The sequence below is a fragment of the Tinamus guttatus genome, unplaced genomic scaffold, assembly GCF_059628265.1.
Source record: "Tinamus guttatus ecotype Peru unplaced genomic scaffold, ASM5962826v1 Tinamus_guttatus_pri_ptg000060l, whole genome shotgun sequence".
Lineage (NCBI taxonomy): Eukaryota > Metazoa > Chordata > Aves > Tinamiformes > Tinamidae > Tinamus > Tinamus guttatus.
In genome coordinates, this window is record NW_028288594.1 from 4,403,612 (window position 1) to 4,423,053 (window position 19,442).

Genomic DNA, 19,442 nt, shown 5'->3' on the forward strand with positions numbered 1-19,442 from the left:
TCCTTCTTGCTCCCCCTCTGTAGCCAGCCCCAGAATGCAAACAGAGGGCAGGACTTGTCCCAGGCAGCTACTAGGAGAGCCTTTTCCTGGGCAGGCTCCCCAGGGCAGTTCTGGTCTGAGCTCTCCAGAAAGCCACATGTGTCTGGGGACGCTAGGAGTCAGGCTCTGTTTGGGGTGTTCTCCTGGCTCCATAAGACACAAGGATGCCTGGAAACAGGCCCAGAACCATGACTGCATTTTGCACGGCACCATCCATGGCAGACAGCTAGGGTCCCTCTTGCTTAGTCTCTCTTTCTGGACCCATAAATTTTGTGATTTCTTCTGCACTGTAGCCTAGTTTCAGCAAGGATAAGAGTGGTTCCAACCCAGAACACTCTATAGCCTAATAGCTCAGGCACTCTCCTTGCAAGAAGTACAGATTCAGACAATGTCAGCTGAAAAATGCCTCAAGTCCATGTGTCTTACATCCTCAGTGTAGCTCCTTGTCCCAAGAAAACCTGCAAAATTCCTGTCTTGGCAAGCTGAGAGCTTTCCAACGATCTTGTCAACCCATTACATATGAGCAGTAAAATAAAATAAGAGTCACATAAATGCAAACAGCAAGACATCCCACTCAGTGGGATGCGCCTGTGCAGGCAGCTATCCTGCAAACAGGTCTGCTGCCCAAATGCTCACCCTTGCTGCACAAGTATCACTTGCAGGGCTTGGTGGACCAGGCTGCTTTGGAGTGTGTGCCAGGAGCGCGCTCTCAGCAGCACACCTAATCCTCACTGGCTCTGACACCGGGCTCTCACCTGGTGGTGTCTTTTGCTTCCATCCAGGAGTCACCTAACCCAAGAAGCGCTACTGGCTCTGCCCCCTCTGTCTCTTTTCAGTCCCTCCCACCTGACTGGGCTTGCCTTTTCACACAAAAGATCTCCTGATGGGTCCAAGGCCTGTTGGCCCAGGCACAACTGGGGGGTCAGTACCACACTGTGATGGTCAGTAGTAAAGCAGAGCAAGGAGCCAAGAGGGACATCCTAATACTAATCCACTCCCCTGGCAAAAAAAAAAAAAAAAAGTTGCAGGATGCTCTGTCTCTGCAGGACCTACAGGGAGCCTGGACAGACATGCTATTGGAGAGTCTTTAGAGAAAGGCAGCTTCTGTCTGTAAAGAAAGCTTCCTTCTTAAAAGAAAGACAGAAGCTGCCCAGGAAAACCTCCCAGAGCAAGACACAAATCCGGGCCCAAAGCACAAGATGGTTCCTGACTCACCATGGGCGATTGTCTTCCTGAGCTCCAACAGGCTACGAAAGGACAGCGAAGCCACGTGGGGTTTCCCCCACCTCGCTGTGTCCTCCTCCACGTCCTCCTCAAACTTGATCCAGCGGGCCGTCTCCCGCCAGTGCATCTCCTGGTTCTTATCCACCACCAGCTCATTCAGTTCCACGAACACCTAGCAGGAATTCGGGAGAGGACATTAGACTTCCCCCAACACATACAACTCTGCAACCAGTGCAGGAATTCGGGAGAGGACATTAGACTTCCCCCAACACATATAGCTCTGCAACCAGTACGTGGAAGGCCATAGCCTATTCCCCAGGTGCTGCCTGGCCTAAAGCACTGTCTTAGCTAACCACAGGTTTGGTAAAGAGAAACATCCAGGAAAAAGCATTGCTGGCAGCACAGCAGGAGCTCCCATCAGTGTGTGGAGCACCAGAAAGCTCCGACTCAGACATGTGGGACAAGGAGAGCAAGGCTCTTGACCAGACTATGACAATTTTGCCTGCTGTCTGTTTTTTGCTAGAATAGAGTTCCAACGTAAATCACCCATGTGAAGTTTCTTACAAGTGTTGGTGGCATTACTGTGCTGCCAATTTCCATAAGAGCATCATTCCTGTGATAACTTTATCTTCCCTAAGGGTGAAACTTTGTGATTTCGAGAAACTCTAGCTTTTGCTGAAGAAGTACACTTCCAGTCCTCCTGGATAAGAGCTTGAAAACATCACCTTCAAGGTCATGTAAATAATTCATTCTATTGAATCCACATTTATCATTTTATAAAGTGACTGATTCTAATTCTGATTTAGGGTTTGTGAACAAGTGTTTGAACAAGATAGCACAAGGGTACCTCATGGGGCTTTCTATCTAACTTCTTCTTCTTCTTCTTTTTCTTGACAGATGGGGTTGCTGCTAACTTTTTGCTTGTCCTGGTGATCTGGCTGCGAGAGGGTTTCTTCATTAGATGCCGCCTCACACCAGGGTTATCTTCAAAACGGTGACCTGAAGACACAGGAAAGCAGAAAAGATCACCAATGTCTCTAGTGGAAACACAGTGACAGGCAGGAAAACACCTCCAGGTCTACCCTTCTCTCACTGACTTACACTAGCACAGCCCTGACAGCTGGACTACTCACCATCTTCCTCCAAACATTTGAAGATCCTTCTGGATTCAACTTCGTACCTTCAGCTGTTACTGATATCTGAGAGCTAATTCCTTTAAGAAAGATCCTTTTCATGCTGTGCATACACTGAAGGATCACTCCAAAAAGCTTTTATTTGCAGTACATAGAATCATAGAATCATAGAATGTTTAGGGTTGGAAGGGACCTCTAGAGATCATCTAGTCCAACCCCCCTGCACACACAGGGTCACCTAGAGCACGTGGCACAGGACTGCAGCCAAGCGGGTTTTGAAGATCTCCAGAGAAGGAGACTCCACAACCTCTCTGGGCAGCCTGTTCCAGTGCTCTGTCACCCTCACTGTTAAGAAATTTTTCCTTAAGTTCCTGTGGAACTTTTGGTGCTTCAGTTTCTGGCCATTTCCTCTAGTCCTATCAGTGGCCACCACTGAAAAGAGACCATCCCCATCCTCTGCACTCCCTCCCTTGAGGTACTTATATACACTGAAATAAGGTTCATAAACCTTCCCCGTAATTCCTCAGCAAAAAGCAACCTGGAGCTTTGCCTGCATAACCCTGCACCCAGACAGCACAGGGAAGCATCAGGCTGGGGGTAATTTCTGCCACTGGAGGAAGGGCTGGTGCTCGGTGAACACAAAGGGCAGTGAAAGGGAAGGATATTTAGCTGCTGCTCTGGGAGACACACAGATATATCGATGGCTATTTTATTTAATTGTGTGATGAGACAGTAGTATAACAGTGCAAGACCCAGGGGCTGACGCAGAGGCTCCATGGTTAACTCCAGCTCCCGCTGTTTCTAGATGCTCCCCATTGCTGCTGCAATGACCTTTGAAACGTTTGCATTAGAGTTTGGCTGTACTGAAGCCTCCTGAACAGAGGCGGCTGAGGCTGCATTACAGACCTACCACCAATCTGCCAGTGCTGGCCAACATCCGCCATCCCTGGCCACCACTGCGCCAGCCACATTCACAAAGGCAAAGAAATGGCACCTGGCAATGGCCTGACATGGAGAGAGCCCAGTTCTCCTGGACACTGCCCAGAGGCAGTGAAGGGTGGGCTCCATCAGGTAGATCAGAAGAGCTGCAGTTCTTAGGGTGTGAAAAATAGTGAAAAGCACTGGACTTGAAGGCCAAGCACTCCCCTGATGTTGCAGGAACATGTCAGTGCACCTTTGGCATGGGAAAACACAGCATCAAGCCAGGCATACCATGATCTTGCTCCTTGGAAATCTGGGTCACTAAATTAAATATACAATGAATCAATACTGAGCCTTGGGGTATTTTCCCCCATTGGCTGCCCTCCTGATATGCGTCCTGCTGACAGCTGGACTCCTCCCTGCTCCACTTACTGTGCTGCAACATCAATAGGAACCAATAACTGCCCACTGTTACAAACGTTTGGCTGCTGGTGTGCTGGGAGCTGTGCACGTGTGGCATCTTCCTCAGGCTTTTGCATGCTTTCTTTATTCCAGTGTGCACCGCAGTCACTTCATCACACTCTGTGTGGATTTGCACATAAAATAAATAGGTTGCCAAAATGATGGTCTTGGTATCTAGCAGCTTTGCTCCAATCTCTGCAACTTCTGATCCTGAATTCTGCCCAGATTCATTCTCACAGTGTCCTCGCGAGGACAGGACCAGAGATCCTCACTCTGTCCAGCAAGACTGTGTGACTCACCCAGAGTCCTGGCTACTCTCCCTGGTGGCAGTGCCCCTCTGCCAGTGACAGCCCTAGGAAGCACACACAGACACACACACAGACACACACAGAAACACATACAGAGACACACAGGCGCACACACACAGACACACACACACGTGTTCAGCCTGAGCAACTGAATGGCTGGAGCACCTACAGAATGAAAGGAGCAGGGTTCCCTGGAGCCTCCAGTGGCTTCCATGCTGGCAGGGGATCTTCATGCTGCTGGGAAGCAGGGAGCTGGCTGTGCAGAAGTGTGGCACAGCCACAGTGTGGCACAGGCAGAAAGATGCTCCTTTATTTTATTTTATTTTATTTTATTCTATTTTATTTTATTTTTTAAGGCCTGGAATCCCACCCTGCTTTTACCACCAGAAGGAAGGGCCCTGTAAAGCTGCAGCTAGGCCAGACTCTGAGAGTCCACCTGCCCAGTAGGTTCAACAACTACCACGTGTGCCCCAGCGCTCCCCTCAGGAACTGGCTCCTGTCAGGTACTAGTGCAGATCAGGGCAGGGCTGGGTGTGTTTTGGCCTCCAAGAAAACCTGGTTCTAAGGCTGAGAATGAGCTCTGTGACAAGGTTCACAGCGTCATGGGAGAAACAACTACAATTCAGCAAGGGGGATCAAGGCAGATTTCTTAGATGCTGTTTGCACACACAGTAGGCGAGGAACGCACTGAGAAAACAGTGACAGAAATGACAAGACTAAAGACCTGCCCTCACCCATCTTTCCATCATCCAGACAGCAGCATGCACTGGCTAGAGGAAAATCTTGAACAATGTGGATCCTGGGGTTGCAACCCCAAATGCTTGGTATTGAATCCGGCTTGGCTGGTGCCAAGCTCAAGCTAAGAGAGATTCCAGCTCATTCCTGCTGCTATTCCAAGTGTCAGGAATAGCAGGAAGAGATCAGCTCAGGTCCAACGGGAGCTCTGTTCTGCACAAAACCTGCTAAATTCCTTCTGGATCTGAACTGGTCCTGGAAGAGGCACTGCCACATCTGTAGCTGAACAAGCAACACTGGCTGGATGTGAGCAAGGTCTGCACAGAACTGACTCAGTCATCTCTGCCATATCTCTGCTCGATTAATCCATAGTGTGGCTATATCATGCAGGAATAATTAAGAATTGACTGTGCAGTGCATCCCATTACTACATTTAATGCTACAGGTGCTTTAAATCAATGAACGAGTTAACTGCTGGCAAGTGAAATTTCCCTGCTTTCTAAGCGAGATGTAACACAAGCCTTAGAAACAGTCTTCCCCTTCTCCCTTCCCACAGTAGCCATCCTTTCCTTGTGTGAACTTGGGGCAATCTCTCACATTTTGAGTGCACATGTTGCTCATCCCTAGCAGCTGACAGGGATCAGTTTGCTCCAGGTTTGTATTTCAAACTTTGCTTATATTACTTTGCTATGACTTTGTACTAACAAGCAGCAAACCCAGCCAGGAAGAAATCCCTGCTTGCTGGGTCCTGTGTGAGCCCATAGAGGGCCCTTCCTCAAAGGCTGCACAGCTTGTACAGATGGACCAGCTGAGTGGGAGAACATCATGCTGAGATTGGGGGCACAGCAAGTTAAATGTTTAGCTCGAGATCACGCAGGGAAGCGGTGGCAGAGCCAGAAACGGAGCCAGGAGCTCCTGAGCACACGCCGCAAGCCTGTGCTCACCCACTGCCTCCCCACTCCTGCATGCAAAGCCCGTAAGCGTCTAGTTCTGGGGCCACGTCAGCCTCCTGCGCGCGCTCATACAATGCCTCCAAAAATTAGAACATGATCCCGATGAGGACATTTGGGCAAATGCCACAGAGCAATGAATATGAACAGTGCCACTCCCAAGGTGACATACAAAGACATTTTTTAACTATGACTTGCCACCACCTGCTGAGAAAACACAGCCTGTACAAGGTGGGAGTGAGGCTCTGATTTCTGTGCAATCCTTGGCACAGCTCAGGGACCCGGCTCTCTGCAAGGGATGCTCAGATGAGGAAAGAGATGTGAAGAACAGAAAGATATCTTTGCTTTCAGGACTTTTATTCTCTCCTTCCTTGCTTTTTCCACTCTTCCTCCTTTCCTCTCTCCAGACATCCCAGCCAGCTTGCTATTAGCTATTCCACAGACACACTCATGCCTGCAGACACAAGGGCTGGTTTATTTTTTCCTCCTGGCATTAGTCTACAATGCAGAGCTGAGAACTTGATACCTACTGCTGCTGCTGTCGGATCCACAGCCCAGCTCAAATTCCAGCAAACAGAGAGCAACTGCACCCTGTCACCTTGTGCCAAAGATGGAAGGGGAAATTTCTCTGTCTTACATATATATATATGCCTTGGAGCAGCTGCTTTTCTTACGGCCACAGCATAGACCACATCGTGATAAATACAAACAACAAGCTGCAGTCACCTTCAGAGCTGCTCAAGTAGGATATGCCCAGGGAAGCACCTCAACATTACAAGTCAGATCTGTACAAAGACTTTGGACAGACACACAGACAGCCCCTCTAACACCTCCAGGCATAGGGCTGCATAGAGTGGGGCATTTGGGTAGAAGCTTTCAAACATTTATCCTCTAAACCGGGAGCACAACCTGACCAAGGGAGGGTGGCAGGCAGCAAACACAAGGTGGGAGAAAAGAACCTGATCTACAGCTGCAACTGTGGGGTCACTGCTTCGGTACTTACAGGTGGACTCCCCGCCTGGGTAGCCCAGATGGTTTCTGATGGCCTCCCATAAATCATAGTCTTCAAAATTGAAGGCAAATTCATCAAAATCTTCATAGCCAACTGAGTTGCGAATGCAGGTGCTTAATGCTACCTCCGGGCTGCTGTCCCCTTCCGAGTCCTTCGCTGCCTGCTCTCCCTCTTGAAGGGTTGTCATTTTGCCCTTGCGAAGGTCAAGGGTCAGGCGCCATAAGCCACTCACCTTCCGCGGAGGGGCTGGGGTCGCCAGGCTGGGCGCAGGAAGCAAGAGCCCCCGTGCAGCCAGCGAGGGCTTCACTGGAGCCCCGGCACTAGCCCTGGTACCTCGTTCCCCTCAGCATGGCGGGGCATGAAGGTGCTGGCTGTTGCAGTCCCCAGGGGCTGATGAGGTCCTGAAAAAGAGGGCTGGACACGGAGCTGCTCCCGTGGGTGGCTGTCCCGCTTGCTTCCTGGGAGCACGGTCCTTGGCTCTGCAGGGAGGTCTCTTGCTGGATATCCAGGGATGCGGCACCGTGGCCCAGGGACAGCCTCAGGGACGGCTCTGCAGGCAGCACTGCTTCTCTCCCTCACTTCCCTCCGGTGTCTCCCTCCCTCTCCAGCCTGCAGAGCAACCTATTGAATTCTCCATGTCCTCGGGCCCGGAGCGTGCATTTCCATGACGTCTCTTCTGTCTGCCCTCACGCCGTGCACAGGGGCAGTCCCTCACAAAGGCACTTCGGCAGGGGCAGCTGCCTCCCCGGGAGGAGCGGAGAGGCTCCTTACATCAGGTTCTGCGATGCCAGCGCTGGCGTGGCACACAGAGGGCTGATTGCTGGGAAAGTGTGTCAGGAAAGGAGAGAGCTAGGTCTCAGAGAAACACAAGGAGCCCTGAAACAGAGAGGGCAGTGGGGTGGGTGGAGGAGGGCCAGTGCCCGCTGGGTGGATGGCAGGGGAGGTGCTGGGCTCACATGGAAACCTGGGGACTGTAGCAAGGCTGACAGAGAGAAGACCGAAGATAGAAGGAAGAGCAGGGGCTAGGGGAGAGGGAGATGAGGACCAGGGTCTCAGGGGAGATTGGAGCCACGTCTGGAGCTGCTGAGGGGGAAGGCAGAGTAGGGAGATGCAAGGGACACATGTATGAGCAGCAGAGGTAGTGTCACAAACCACACACTCACTTTTCATGCCGTCCAAGTCAGCAGATGCCAGCATCTGGGCCTCGGCCTCGTCAGTGGGGACGCGCTGGTACGCTGCACTCTCCAGCGTGGTCATGCTGCCAATGCACATTCTCTCCTTCAAGTCGTACGTCACCCGTTGCCCACTCACCACCTGGCCCCAGGGCTTGCGCTTCTCCCACCCACGAGACAGGCGTTCCCGAGGCCCGGGGGCACTGTAGGAACCAATGAAGACACTGATGGTAGCAGACAGGATGAGCAGGGAGAAGGATAGTGACAGTGGCCGCTCTTGAGGCTGAAGTCCCTTGTCCCAGCCCTGACCAATAACTCCCTGAGAAGGAGCAGAGCCCGGAGTCACCTGTTCCAATACTTAACAGTTGCCCTGTAACCTCTTATCCTCCCTGCAGAACGGGATCAAACTGCAGTCAGTGTTAGGGGCTCGTCTCAAGTCAACAGACTCATAGTCCCCTGACTTAGCTGAGCCTCCTGGGGCTTCCCATACTCAAGTCAGGCAGGAGGAAGGGCCCTACACAGGTACAGCCCAGTGCCACAAATCTGCGCTCTCAGGATCCCAAAGAGCCAAGGAAGCTGCAGTAGTCCCAGGTTGACTGTCTTGGTTAGAGAGCAGCAACAGTGTTGGCAGCTCTCACACCGTGTCCCATGGACTCTGGTTCAGCAGGTGAGTTCAGGTTGGACACTCCCACATCTCCCTGTGCCACCCCAGGCTCAGGATCTGTGAGGGACCCCAAACGAGGGAGAGTGTCAGCCAGCCAGCACATGTTCTCCTACCTGCGGAGGGAGGCAGAGCCCTTGTCCTGCAGCAGATCAGCAAAGCGTGGTGCGGGGGACGGGACACCACACTCCTCCTCCACATGGAACTGTGCAGGGGCTGCAGCACTGCCACACTCGTCCTCATCACTGCCGATGGTGAACTGCATAGAGGACAGTCCTGAGAGCAAGAGCCAGGCGGGGCAGCCTTTGTCCCAGCCCTCAACATGCAGATCCTCCCATGCCCCCGACAGTCCCCATGATCCCCACACCTTGGGACCCATGCACACATGCAGCCTTTTTTGCCCCTCAGGCACAAAACCAATCTTCCTATAATGCTCCTCAGCTCTTGAACTTCCAGGATGTCCCCTCCAAACACTTTTCCCAAGTAGCATGCTCCCTTGGTCATGCTCCCCGGCTCCCTCACAGTATCAACTACCTCCCACATTCCTCCAGCCTGCAAGAACCACCCAGGAAAGGATGCCCTGGTCTTGCCTTTGGTTTGCTTGGGTGCTCCAGCTTAGGGGACGTGTCCTTCCCACAAGCTTCACTCTCAGACTCAGCAGAGACCTCTTTCTCCTCAGCCTCCTCTGCCTCAGACTCTCCTTCTTCCTCCTCCTCCTCTTCTTCCTCCTCCTCTCCCCCCTCCTCGTCTACTTCCTGGATGGTGGGGGTGACTTCTGAGGGGGGCACTGAAGTTTTCTTCTTTTTCCTTTTCCTTTTTTTCCTCCTGCTGGAGCGTGGGGGCCTCTTTTGGAACTTGAGGGCGGGAGGGAGATGAGTGGAAAGGGGGTGATGGATGTGGTGTGAGGTTTGGCGGTGGACTGAGAGAGAAAAAGAGAGTCAGGGGCAGGAAGAGGCTGGGAGGAACCTGCCAGGCGCCCCTCCAGGAAACAGCCTGGTCTGGAGATCAAGGGCCAGGAAGGGCAAGGAGAGCCACCAGCCCGCAGGGACACAGCAAAGCTCTTTCAGTGATGTGGCAGGCTGCACCCCGCCTGGAGCGGCTAAGGAGGCAGCCCTCATGCAGTGCCAAAGCCCCCCAACATGGCCTCAGCACCCTGAGAAAGGCCTGGCTTTCCTAACTGCCGAAAACCATCTGCATGGCTGTGCAGAGCTGCGGTGAGCTGCCATAGGCACCACCCCCTCTTAAGTATGGGAAATATTCCTTACATCCTCATACAGGAAGTTTGAGCTCTTTACAGACATCTCTTTCATCAAAAATGTCCTTTAGTTCCACCAAAAATGTATTTTAGTTCCTCAAGATTAATAAATATGCTCTATTTCATCCACAGGCTTTGATAAAAAGGCCCACCTGTCCACTCACAGGACCACTGCTGACCATATCTTTTAGTGCAGATGCAATGCAGGCCCGTGTCTCAGGTACTGGGAGGGCTTGTATCTACCAGCATCTGAAATGCAGGTTCAATTAGGAGGTTCTCTTTCAAAATCAGGATAAAAAACAGGGCAGGAGAACTTTTGTTTCAACTAATATACGCAGAGAAATTCATATAGGCTTGACCTGAATGTTGAGGGAATTTAGCAGAGAGAAGAAATTAATGGCATTTCTGCACCTTCACTGAGAAACACGGTAGTGCACTGAGTAGGTCTATGTGCAGGCATGAAGCCTCCCATGGAAGGTCTGCAGGACACACAGATTCTGGGGCTGCACCTGGAGAAGCCAAAACATGGGGGCACCAGCAACTTCGCAAGGGGGCTTTGCACAGCAGCTCTTCCTGAGGAATTGTTTCCAGTCTGTTTTGATTTGGTTCCTTCCCAGCTTTCCTGTGACATGTAGCAAAATCTGTTTATACTGAAAACTACCTTCAAAGGACATTTTCAATGGGAGCTGTAACCTCCTCCCTGGGAGAGCCAGGCAGGTTCATTGTTCTGGTGTCATGTTTCCTTTCCTTTGGTTTCTCAGGTCTTTTCTCCCTTGTTTCCCCCCTTGGGAACAGCAGGAATATTTCACACACCCCCTTGGTTCTGCAGGAGAGGCAGGAATAGAAGGGATTGGGTATGGTCAAATGTCTGCAAGATGGGAAGAGCTTGGGCTCTTTACTAACATTTCTTTCTTGTGAACTGTTCTTTAGTTCTTTGAGTTAAATAGATTATATTAATTTCTAGCATAACAGAAGCAAGGAGGACCTCAACTGAGCAGACCTAAAGGCACATTGCTCCTTCAACAGCATCAAGATCTGCTGAGATCACAGCCCGTCTTTCCCTTCCGGATCGACCATATCTAAGGCAAATGAAATCAAACCAAGAGAGATGCATCTGCACTTCAGTTCAGAAGGATGCTCAAGCTTCAGGCTGCCAGCTGCAAGGAAGTCCAGTGGTGGTGGCTGATATGGCACAGAAAAGGGGAGCACCACTCCTCACTCCTGCCCTTAGCCCTCCTCGTAGCAACTGACCACATCTGCTGCAGATGTGGCCTGCAGGTGTGGAAAACATACCCCTCCCTAATGAGAAAATGCTTGCATCACGTTCTTCTTCCTCCCGGTCCTCTTGCACCTTCTGAGTATCCATTCCCTGCTCTCCTTCCCTGTCACCTCCCTTGCACTGCCTGCCTGCTGTACAAAAGGGCTCTATTGCTTGATGTGTTCTAGATGTTCAGTTACACTTTTCAGTAAGGTCGACACAAAAGATGCAAGCAATTTGGATTGTGAGCTCAGAGGAAGAATTTGAATATTAATAATTCCTGGCTTGGAATTGAACAGAAAACATTTACTTGCCCAGAGAGCTTTCACCTCTAAGGGTTCACAGAATGCCTTTGAAAGTCTAATGAGCTAACCAGATCTCCCAGCTTTATGAATATGAATTACATAGAACTTCCAATGCCACGTGTGATGTAGTTCCAGATAACAAGGATACATCGGAAGCTTAGAGGAAAAAGCTTGATTCTGACAAAGAAAGAAGGACTCTTCCAACAGTACAGCTTAAGGTCCCCTTCTGTCCCTAGGAAAATAACTGATAATTAAGAAAGCAAAATCAGTACAAATCTGCTGCCGAACTTTCCAGGAGGCCTCTGCTACGTGTGCACAAGCAGAACTTGAGCCAACCCGCACACCTGCACACGCAGGCAGAGCAGGTGAGTCCTTCCGGCACAAGATGGATACTCAAATTTGTCACCAGTGGCAAAGCTGTTAGCATGTAGCAGCCACGCCACAAGTGACTGCGTGCTCAGGTGGAAAGTGTTATTGGAACAGAGCCTCCACAGAGAAGCAGCCCGACAAGCAGCAAGTAGCAGCTGGGGTGCATTGCGGTAATAGCCCTTACCAGCAAACCAGCCTGCTTGCACAACAGCAATTGGAAATGAGTAGCCGAGCAGAAATTTCAAGGCCAAGCAGCCTTCTGATGTGCTTTGAAACAAAATGTTCTTGAGGTTGTGGCCTATCGAGGCTAGGCTGGAAAATGAGCTGTATCGGCTTGTAGAGAGCCAGAGACTGGGAAAATTCTGGCTACCATTGCTACCCACCTGCCACACCAAAGGCCTGCTGACTGGTGGACATCTCTTCCTGCCCTTTCACAAGAAATTCAAGCATCTGCCTCTAGTGCTGTTTCTACCGGCAAATGCAACTAATCCACACGAGGCAATAACCTACAACAGCTCCTGTGGGCAGGCTCTCATTTTACAGCCAAAGTGCCTTTGTGCAGACTGGTTCCCTCAAAACCTGGGAGTCAGTGCAACAAACATGTTGATCAGTTGATCAGGTGTAATAGCTACCCTATTTTAAACTCACACCCCATTTTCATTTTGCATGCTTTCTTTGAGCAGATAAGGCCGATGGCTTCATGGGTGCTATTTAGAGATATACAAGCATGTTTGACTGGAGCCATCTGCCTTGAGACAGAGGAAGACAGCCTGGCTTCTAGCCATGTTTGGATGTTTCTTTGCAGCCATATGGAGGAAAAAACATTCTCAAACTGGAAACTTTAACTTGGTGGAAGGGGCTGCATAAGTCCCCAACACTGAGAGGTGGTGAGCCACAGCCCAGGCCTGAGCTACAGACTGAGAAGCAGCTGCATCTTCAGGATCAGGGAATACCAGCAGCCAGATCAGGGAATACCAGTACCCAGGAGGGAGCAGACTGGGGACAGGTCGTGAGCAGTGGTGCTAAACTGCATGCGCCTGGCACTTTGAGATCGCCCTGAAGGAAGGGAGCAAGAAGCACATCACTGAGACCTGTAGGGCCCCAGGATAAGGCTGCAGAGCAGGTGGAAGTGATACAACAGTTCAAACCTACATACACTCGAAATCTCTCTCACTGTAGCTGCGTCTTTGCTTCTCCAGATCACTCGATGCTGACTTGCTTATCAGGTCCCCAAATCTCTTGATTGACAAAGTCTTATCCAAGTCCTCATCGTCCTCGGCACCAGGAGAGGCTTTCTCTGCGTGATCTCTGCCCTGCACAGAAATCGCCAGACAACAATCAAACACTGTGGACTCCTACAGTCCTCGGGATTTTGATACTCTGCAAACAATACTGTGCCTTGCTGGGGAGACTGATCTCTCCCTTCTCTTCTTTCCTTTCTTTACTTCCTCTTTTCTCCTTCTTTCCTAGGGAAGCTATGTAACAGCCTCCCTACTCTGGGAGGGCTTTTAAAGCTGCTCCCTCAGCTCTGGAGAGCTGCCCCTATAGTGCATGGTCCTGCACCTTCCCACCAGCCCTGTGCTCTCCTCAGGCCTCCCTATTTACCTGGTCCCCGGCATGCTTTCTTTAGGCTTTTCTGCCTATCTTCCCTTCATTTCAGGCTGCAGGCGCTTCTCTGCCTTTTGCTGGTGGTGATGCCCTGAGAAGAGCATCGCCAGGTGACTCCTGTCCTTTCTGCCTCCTGAGCAGCAGCGGCGGATAAAATTTTCCGTCAATACAGCCGAAATGCCAGCGTTGAGCTGTTGTGGACTCCCGTGTTTCCATGGGAACAGGAGGAGGCCCAACTGTGACAAATCTGCCTGTGCTGGGCGGAAAGAGGGAGCAAGGCGGCTTTAGCCAAACGGTGCCCGCACGGCAGCCCGTTCCCAGCTGTGCCGTGTGTGCCACCACAGCTGGGCCACGCGGGCCAGCGAGCCCCTGGCATCTCCGCGGGGCCCTCAGGCTTTGACAGAGCCGGAGGCAGCTCCAGGCTTTCCCCAGCCAGGGCAGAAAGGGAGAAGGGAGGTATGGCAGGGAGAGGCAGGGGCAGAAACGGGAGCGAGGGAGTGTGTGCCCACGTGCCCAGTGAGCAGCGGCTGCATTCCCGCCTCACCTGCTGCAAGTCGATGAAGACATCTCCTACGGGAGGCGGCTCTCCAGCTGCCATTTTGGTTCAGGACCTAAGGGCCTGAGCAAAATATCAGCCCTTCTCTTTCACTGGCAGGCACCCAGCAAACCTGGAGAGTGGCATAACCTGTGGAGAGAGGGCAGGACAGGGGATTGTCGTGGGACACTGACCCCATGGCATCAGGCCCTGAGGGGTCCCCTCATTGGGAGCCCCCAGCCTCATGAGGACAGGGCTGTCCCTCGGGCGGAGCGGCACCAAGCAACGGCCCAACCGCGCTGCCTCGGGAACCAGCTCTCCCAGTTCAAGGCCAGCACGGCCCTGTCATCTCCCTGCCCTCTTCCCAGCGAGTGGCTGCTCAGTGAGGGTGCTCAGCAAGGCAGAGCGGGAGCTCTTCACACACTGCCCCTGTGTGAAGCCACACACCTGTGCAAAGGTGGCGTGTCCCCAACCATCGGGGGAAGAACAACGTGGGAAAGGCACGAGCCCCACCATCTCCCATCAGATCAGAAAGAGTGGGAGGCGGTTCAGTGACTGGCACTGGAAGGCCACCAGCCTCCCAAAAGTCATCTGTGGACACACAGAGAACATGGGGAAGGTGAAGGGAGGAGATGCAGGACATAGGCACACACACACAGTGGCTTGGGCAGAGAGGTGGATAAGGAAAATGTTCTCATCCCAAAGCACAGGGAGAGAGACGTTTGTTAAAACTACAAGGGAAGAATACAAATGAATTCAAAACTGGCAAAAGAAAACATATTTTTTCAGTGATGTCACTGATGGTGAAAAAAAAAACAGCAAAATCTGAGGATAGTTTGAAAAGACCTAGCATCACTCTAGGTCTTTCACTTGAAGCATATGCTGGCTGAGAAAGACAAAGAGGAAGGCTTAAGGGACTAGAGGTTACACTATAGGGATCTACCGAGAGGTTTCTTACTGTGTCATCTGAAGTACCTGGTATCAACCCCTGCTTGAGGCAAGACATTAACCAGACAGGCTATTGGTGAGACCAGGCAGGGCCCTTCCTCATACCTCCTTCCATCTTTGAAGGTCTCTAGAAGGCGCTACTACCAATTCTGTAGTGCTTATTCTGCCTCCTGGAAAGTTATCTTACAAACCCCAAAATTCTGAGGCCATCTGTTTTTTGAGGGGCTGCTCTGACCACTGATGAAGCATGCTCTTCTAGTCCAAGCGTCTCCTCCCGGACATTTTACAGACATAGCAGTTATCTCAGGACACACTCACACCAACGAACAACCTATCGCACAGCGCCAGAAGCACTACAGCTGGAAGTCAGACATATTACAATGTGATATGGCTGTGAACAGGCACAGAATAGTTCTGAAGCTGCACACTCCAGCCTTAGAGAAAAAGACCACTGTGCCTTTGTACAGTACCACAAGGACTTTGCAAGCAAAATTATGTTCAGTACTAGAGACAACAGTGACAGAAAAAAAAATAACTACAGGTATTTGTTAATGTATTTATGAATGACAAAGACAGTGAGCATGAAAAGACCTGAATTTATACACTACAAATACTTAGGTTAGAGATAAATATGAGGAATACCAGAGAAACAGCAACACAGAAATAGAACTATGGGGGTGATTAAAATTCAAGGTGAAACTCTGCACTAACCGAATAACATATGATTTTTGCTGTTTATTTTCCTCAGTTTGAAATTCATCCTCCTAGTTGTCATGAACAAGGTTAAACTCCAATGCAAGAAACCCCCCAAATACTGGATAGGGCTCTACAGTAATTGAACCCCTCAGTGAAACCTGAGCAGCTCAAGAGAAATATGCTCCCAAGACAGAAGTCTAAAAAGCAAATGCAGAGTCCAAACTCACAAGAGATAGAATAGAAAATAATGGAAATACCCAATCCATCATGGTCTGTAAGGGTTCCTACTTAATCTGTCATCTTCATGTTTTAACCCCTTATTTTCCAAGAAAGAGCAAAAGGGTTCAGAGAGAAAAAAAAAAAGCAGAAAAAGGAGAGATGTCTGGAAATCATTTGTAAAAGAAAGAGTGAGCTTCTTTTTTAGTAGGAGGCATGACAGAGAAAAGGATAAAGCCCCGTTTGGCTTTTATTTAATTTCTCTTTTAAAAAGAGGGCATCACTGCACGAAATCAAACAGCAAGAAATTTGAAACTGAAGCAAGAGAATGTTTTGATACACTAAGAAGAAGGTGGAGGCTGGCTCTGCATCACATCATGGACAAAGCACAGTAATCTTTTAAGGGTATTTATATGGGGCACAAAATCTCCAAAGTTACAGCAGAGGGGCCTAACTGCAAAAATCCTTTGTAAGCACTACTATTCCAGGGTGCAAATTGGCTATAGGGGTTTGGAAGGAAGTTCCTGCAGTGGCAAAGTCTGTAAAACTAGCAAAGCAGTAAAGGTAATTTAAGAAAAAAAAAGAAATACTCCTAATGCTCAGTTCTTCCTCTCTGCATCTTGTGGGACCTCCAGCGGAAACTGGAAACTATCAGCAATGCAGTGAAACAATGTGCTTTGTTGTTACAGGTCAACTGCAGGTTCGTCTGAAGCTACAAAAAGGCCCACATGGGTATTGTTGATCAAGGAGGGGAGAAACGAACAGGCAGGGGAACTGCTGGACACAATAAACTCTTCTGGCTCGAGCTTTGCAAAAAATTATAGCGAACATAAAACTACAGTCTGACTGCCTAAATGATGGTAAAAGGGATGAAAAATTCAACAGAATCTTTCTCTGCCCACCCAAGCAGTTATATTTTCAAATGTGCTGAAAACATGTCAATCTGTAACAGCTTTGCCGAGCAGCTAAGTAAGGTGGTTATAGAAGTTGTAAAGGAAGAGAGCCCCTGTGTCTGTAACAGCACCTCTCACTGGCACACAGTCTGGAAAAAGCTTTTCTGCTCCCTTCCTAAAGAGGGAAGGGTCCCTCCAGGCTCCGGAGAGCTGGCGCGTGGGCTACTCTGCCAGGGCCAGCCTGAGAATGGGTAATGTCCCCTCTTGCCCCTAGGCTGAGGGATATCTTTTGTGGGGCACTGAAAATGGAGGGCTGCAGGGAGAGTTCCTGATCAGGGAACGCTGTTGCTCCCCTTTGGTGCACCAATTTATGGCTGGTCAGTAGAGGCCACTTGCCCTTTTTTCTCAAGCACCTGATGCTACTGCTTCAAGGAGGCTTGGAGACACCTGCCCAGAGCTGGCCTAGCATTTCTGATGCCTACAGAGAGAATGAGCTCAGGGAAGGGCAACAAAAACTGCCAACAGGCCAGAGGGACTGATTTATAAGGAAAGGTGAGGTGCTAAATTTGTCTAGTGCAATATGGGATGACTAAGATGAGGAGGGGACATGCCAATATGTAAAACATGACTAAAGGATTTTTTCAGGACAAAGTGACTCAGACAAGGGAGTTCAAATTTAAATGAGAAATTTATAATGAATATCAGGGAGATCTCTGCTAGTGAGACTCATGCTGAACCACCCAGCCTGCTGGGATCGCTCCCTGGGCTCTCAAACCAGGCATGCATGGCAAAAGGCAGGAAACGGCAAGGAAGCCCAAACGAGCGATACCTCCACCCCACTGTACCTCATGGCTGTCGGCAGTACGTGATTCAGCATTCCTGCTGGAACTAATTTTCGGTAATGGAAGCATAATGCCAGCAGGCCAGATTTGCAAGGAGGCCAGAAAAACCCACCAGCCTGCTGGCTTGTGCCCCCGCACCTTCCCTCTCCTTCCACAAGCGCATCCTCCTGCTTACTCCGGTTCCTGCAGACTTTCCCCTCTCAACACGGCCTGCTCTGCCCGCGGACAGAACAGAGCGCATCTAAATCATCGCCGCTCGCCTCAATGATCCAGGCAAAACAGTCCTTAAAGAAAAACACGCGGGAAGGCGGGTGACAGCGGGCAGGTCGCCACAGTGCTGGCAGCCGAGCAGACCCGCAGCCGCTGCAGCAGGTTGCACGAGGGCCTCCCTGAGCCGAGCACCAGCTCGCAGCAGCGCAGGAGGCTCCTCGTGTTCCCAGCAAGGCGCGTTGGGGACATCGCTGCGTCTGGCCCGGCAATGGGAACAGCAGTTTGCATCGCCCCTACGAGAAGGCTCAGTCAGGGGGCTGCAGCGAGCTGCACGCGAGGGGCTGCACGGGAATAGCCACCAGCAGCCGCCTCCTTAGCTCTTTCCTAACCTAAACTAAGAATAATTTTGCTGTGAAGCATCCGGACAAGAGGCTGATGCCACATGGGCAATGCCAGCCTTGGGTAAAGGACAGCAGGAGAACGCAGCTGACAGGCACAGGCAGGAAAAGCTCAGGAAGGAGGATTAAAGGCTTGGAAAGATTTCCCCCAAAGACATACTGACAAGCATGTCCACGGAGGCAATGAGCAGGGCTAGTACTGCTGCATACACCAAAGCATTCAGACGGGCTGCGACGGCCACAGTGCCCGTGGAGCTCACTAAAATGAGACTGGACCGTGCAAAACATTTCTCCTCTGCCACAATGGAGGAACAAGGACACGCACGACAAAACAACACGGCAGCGCACAAGACACAAAACACAGAAACTTTCTATCAGGGAAGTATTTAACCTGTGGGCCTCTCTGCCACATGGCTACACTGAAGCTACAAATGCTCGAGTATTTGGCAAGGCTGAAGCACGTCAGTGAATCCAACACCCTAGGGAATGGGCTGCACAAACCACCGTACGGCCTCGCTCCTGCAGCACCTGCCCCTCGCATCCCGTCCGCGTCCTCGCAGGCCCGGCAGACAGCGCGCAGGCGGGATGCGGCTCGAGGGGCAGGCGCACACACACCTACGTGCACGCACGGGAAGGAAAGCCGGTCCCAGACAGAGCGCCAGCCCCGGGCGGTGACAAGGACACCCCTCCGCACAGGTGTCTGCAGGGCCCTGAGCGCGCAGGCTAGCGAGAGGACGGGACGTGCGGGCACCCTGCGCCGAGCTGTGCTGTGTCCCCGGGCCCACGCTGCGCTCCGTGCTCTGCACCCAGCCCTGCCAGGGACTAAGCCACGCTGCACCGGGAGGCGCCCGAGGACACCCCGCACGCTGCGCCATGCAGTGACACACACCGCGCTGCGCATCGTTGCCCGTGCCTGTGCCGTGCCGTGCCGTGCAGCACCGTGCCGTGCCCTGCAGCACCGTGCCGTGCCGCGCCATGCACTGGGCATCACGAACCGGGGCCGGGGCGGGAGCGCGGGCGCTGCGGGACAGCGAGGCGGGGGTCACGCGCGTCCTCGGGGCCCGTGGGCTGCAGCCGGGGGAGGTGACAGCAGCAGGTCCCGTCGCCCCATCACCCCCCGCCCTGACCCTCCCGTAGCGGCGGCCCCGGGCCGGCCCTACCTGGCGGCGCGCGGGAAGGAGAGCGGAGCGGAGCGGAGCAGCCGCGGCGGCGGCGGCCACGCAGCCTCCCGCCCCCCGCTCCCCGGCCGGGCGCCGCCGCCCCGCGCCCGGGCGCCGCCGAGGGGCCGCTGC

The 19,442-nt window shown here is 51.8% G+C and overlaps 1 protein-coding gene across 1 annotated transcript in view; it reads right to left on the reverse strand.

Moving 5' to 3' along the window:
• Nucleotides 1-19,331, reverse strand: part of SLC4A3 (solute carrier family 4 member 3) — a 33,521-nt gene extending 14,190 nt beyond the window's left edge. The window contains exons 1-8 of the mRNA XM_088519511.1: nucleotides 19,311-19,331; nucleotides 13,957-14,097; nucleotides 12,961-13,117; nucleotides 9,208-9,536; nucleotides 8,734-8,876; nucleotides 7,948-8,159; nucleotides 2,111-2,262; nucleotides 1,255-1,435 (exon numbers count right to left, since the gene is read on the reverse strand). Coding sequence (XP_088375637.1) covers nucleotides 1,255-1,435; nucleotides 2,111-2,262; nucleotides 7,948-8,159; nucleotides 8,734-8,876; nucleotides 9,208-9,536; nucleotides 12,961-13,117; nucleotides 13,957-14,010 — 1,228 coding nt within the window. The 5' untranslated portion in view covers nucleotides 14,011-14,097; nucleotides 19,311-19,331. The remainder of the gene's footprint in view (nucleotides 1-1,254; nucleotides 1,436-2,110; nucleotides 2,263-7,947; nucleotides 8,160-8,733; nucleotides 8,877-9,207; nucleotides 9,537-12,960; nucleotides 13,118-13,956; nucleotides 14,098-19,310) is intronic.
• Between the last annotated feature and the right edge of the window lie 111 nt (nucleotides 19,332-19,442).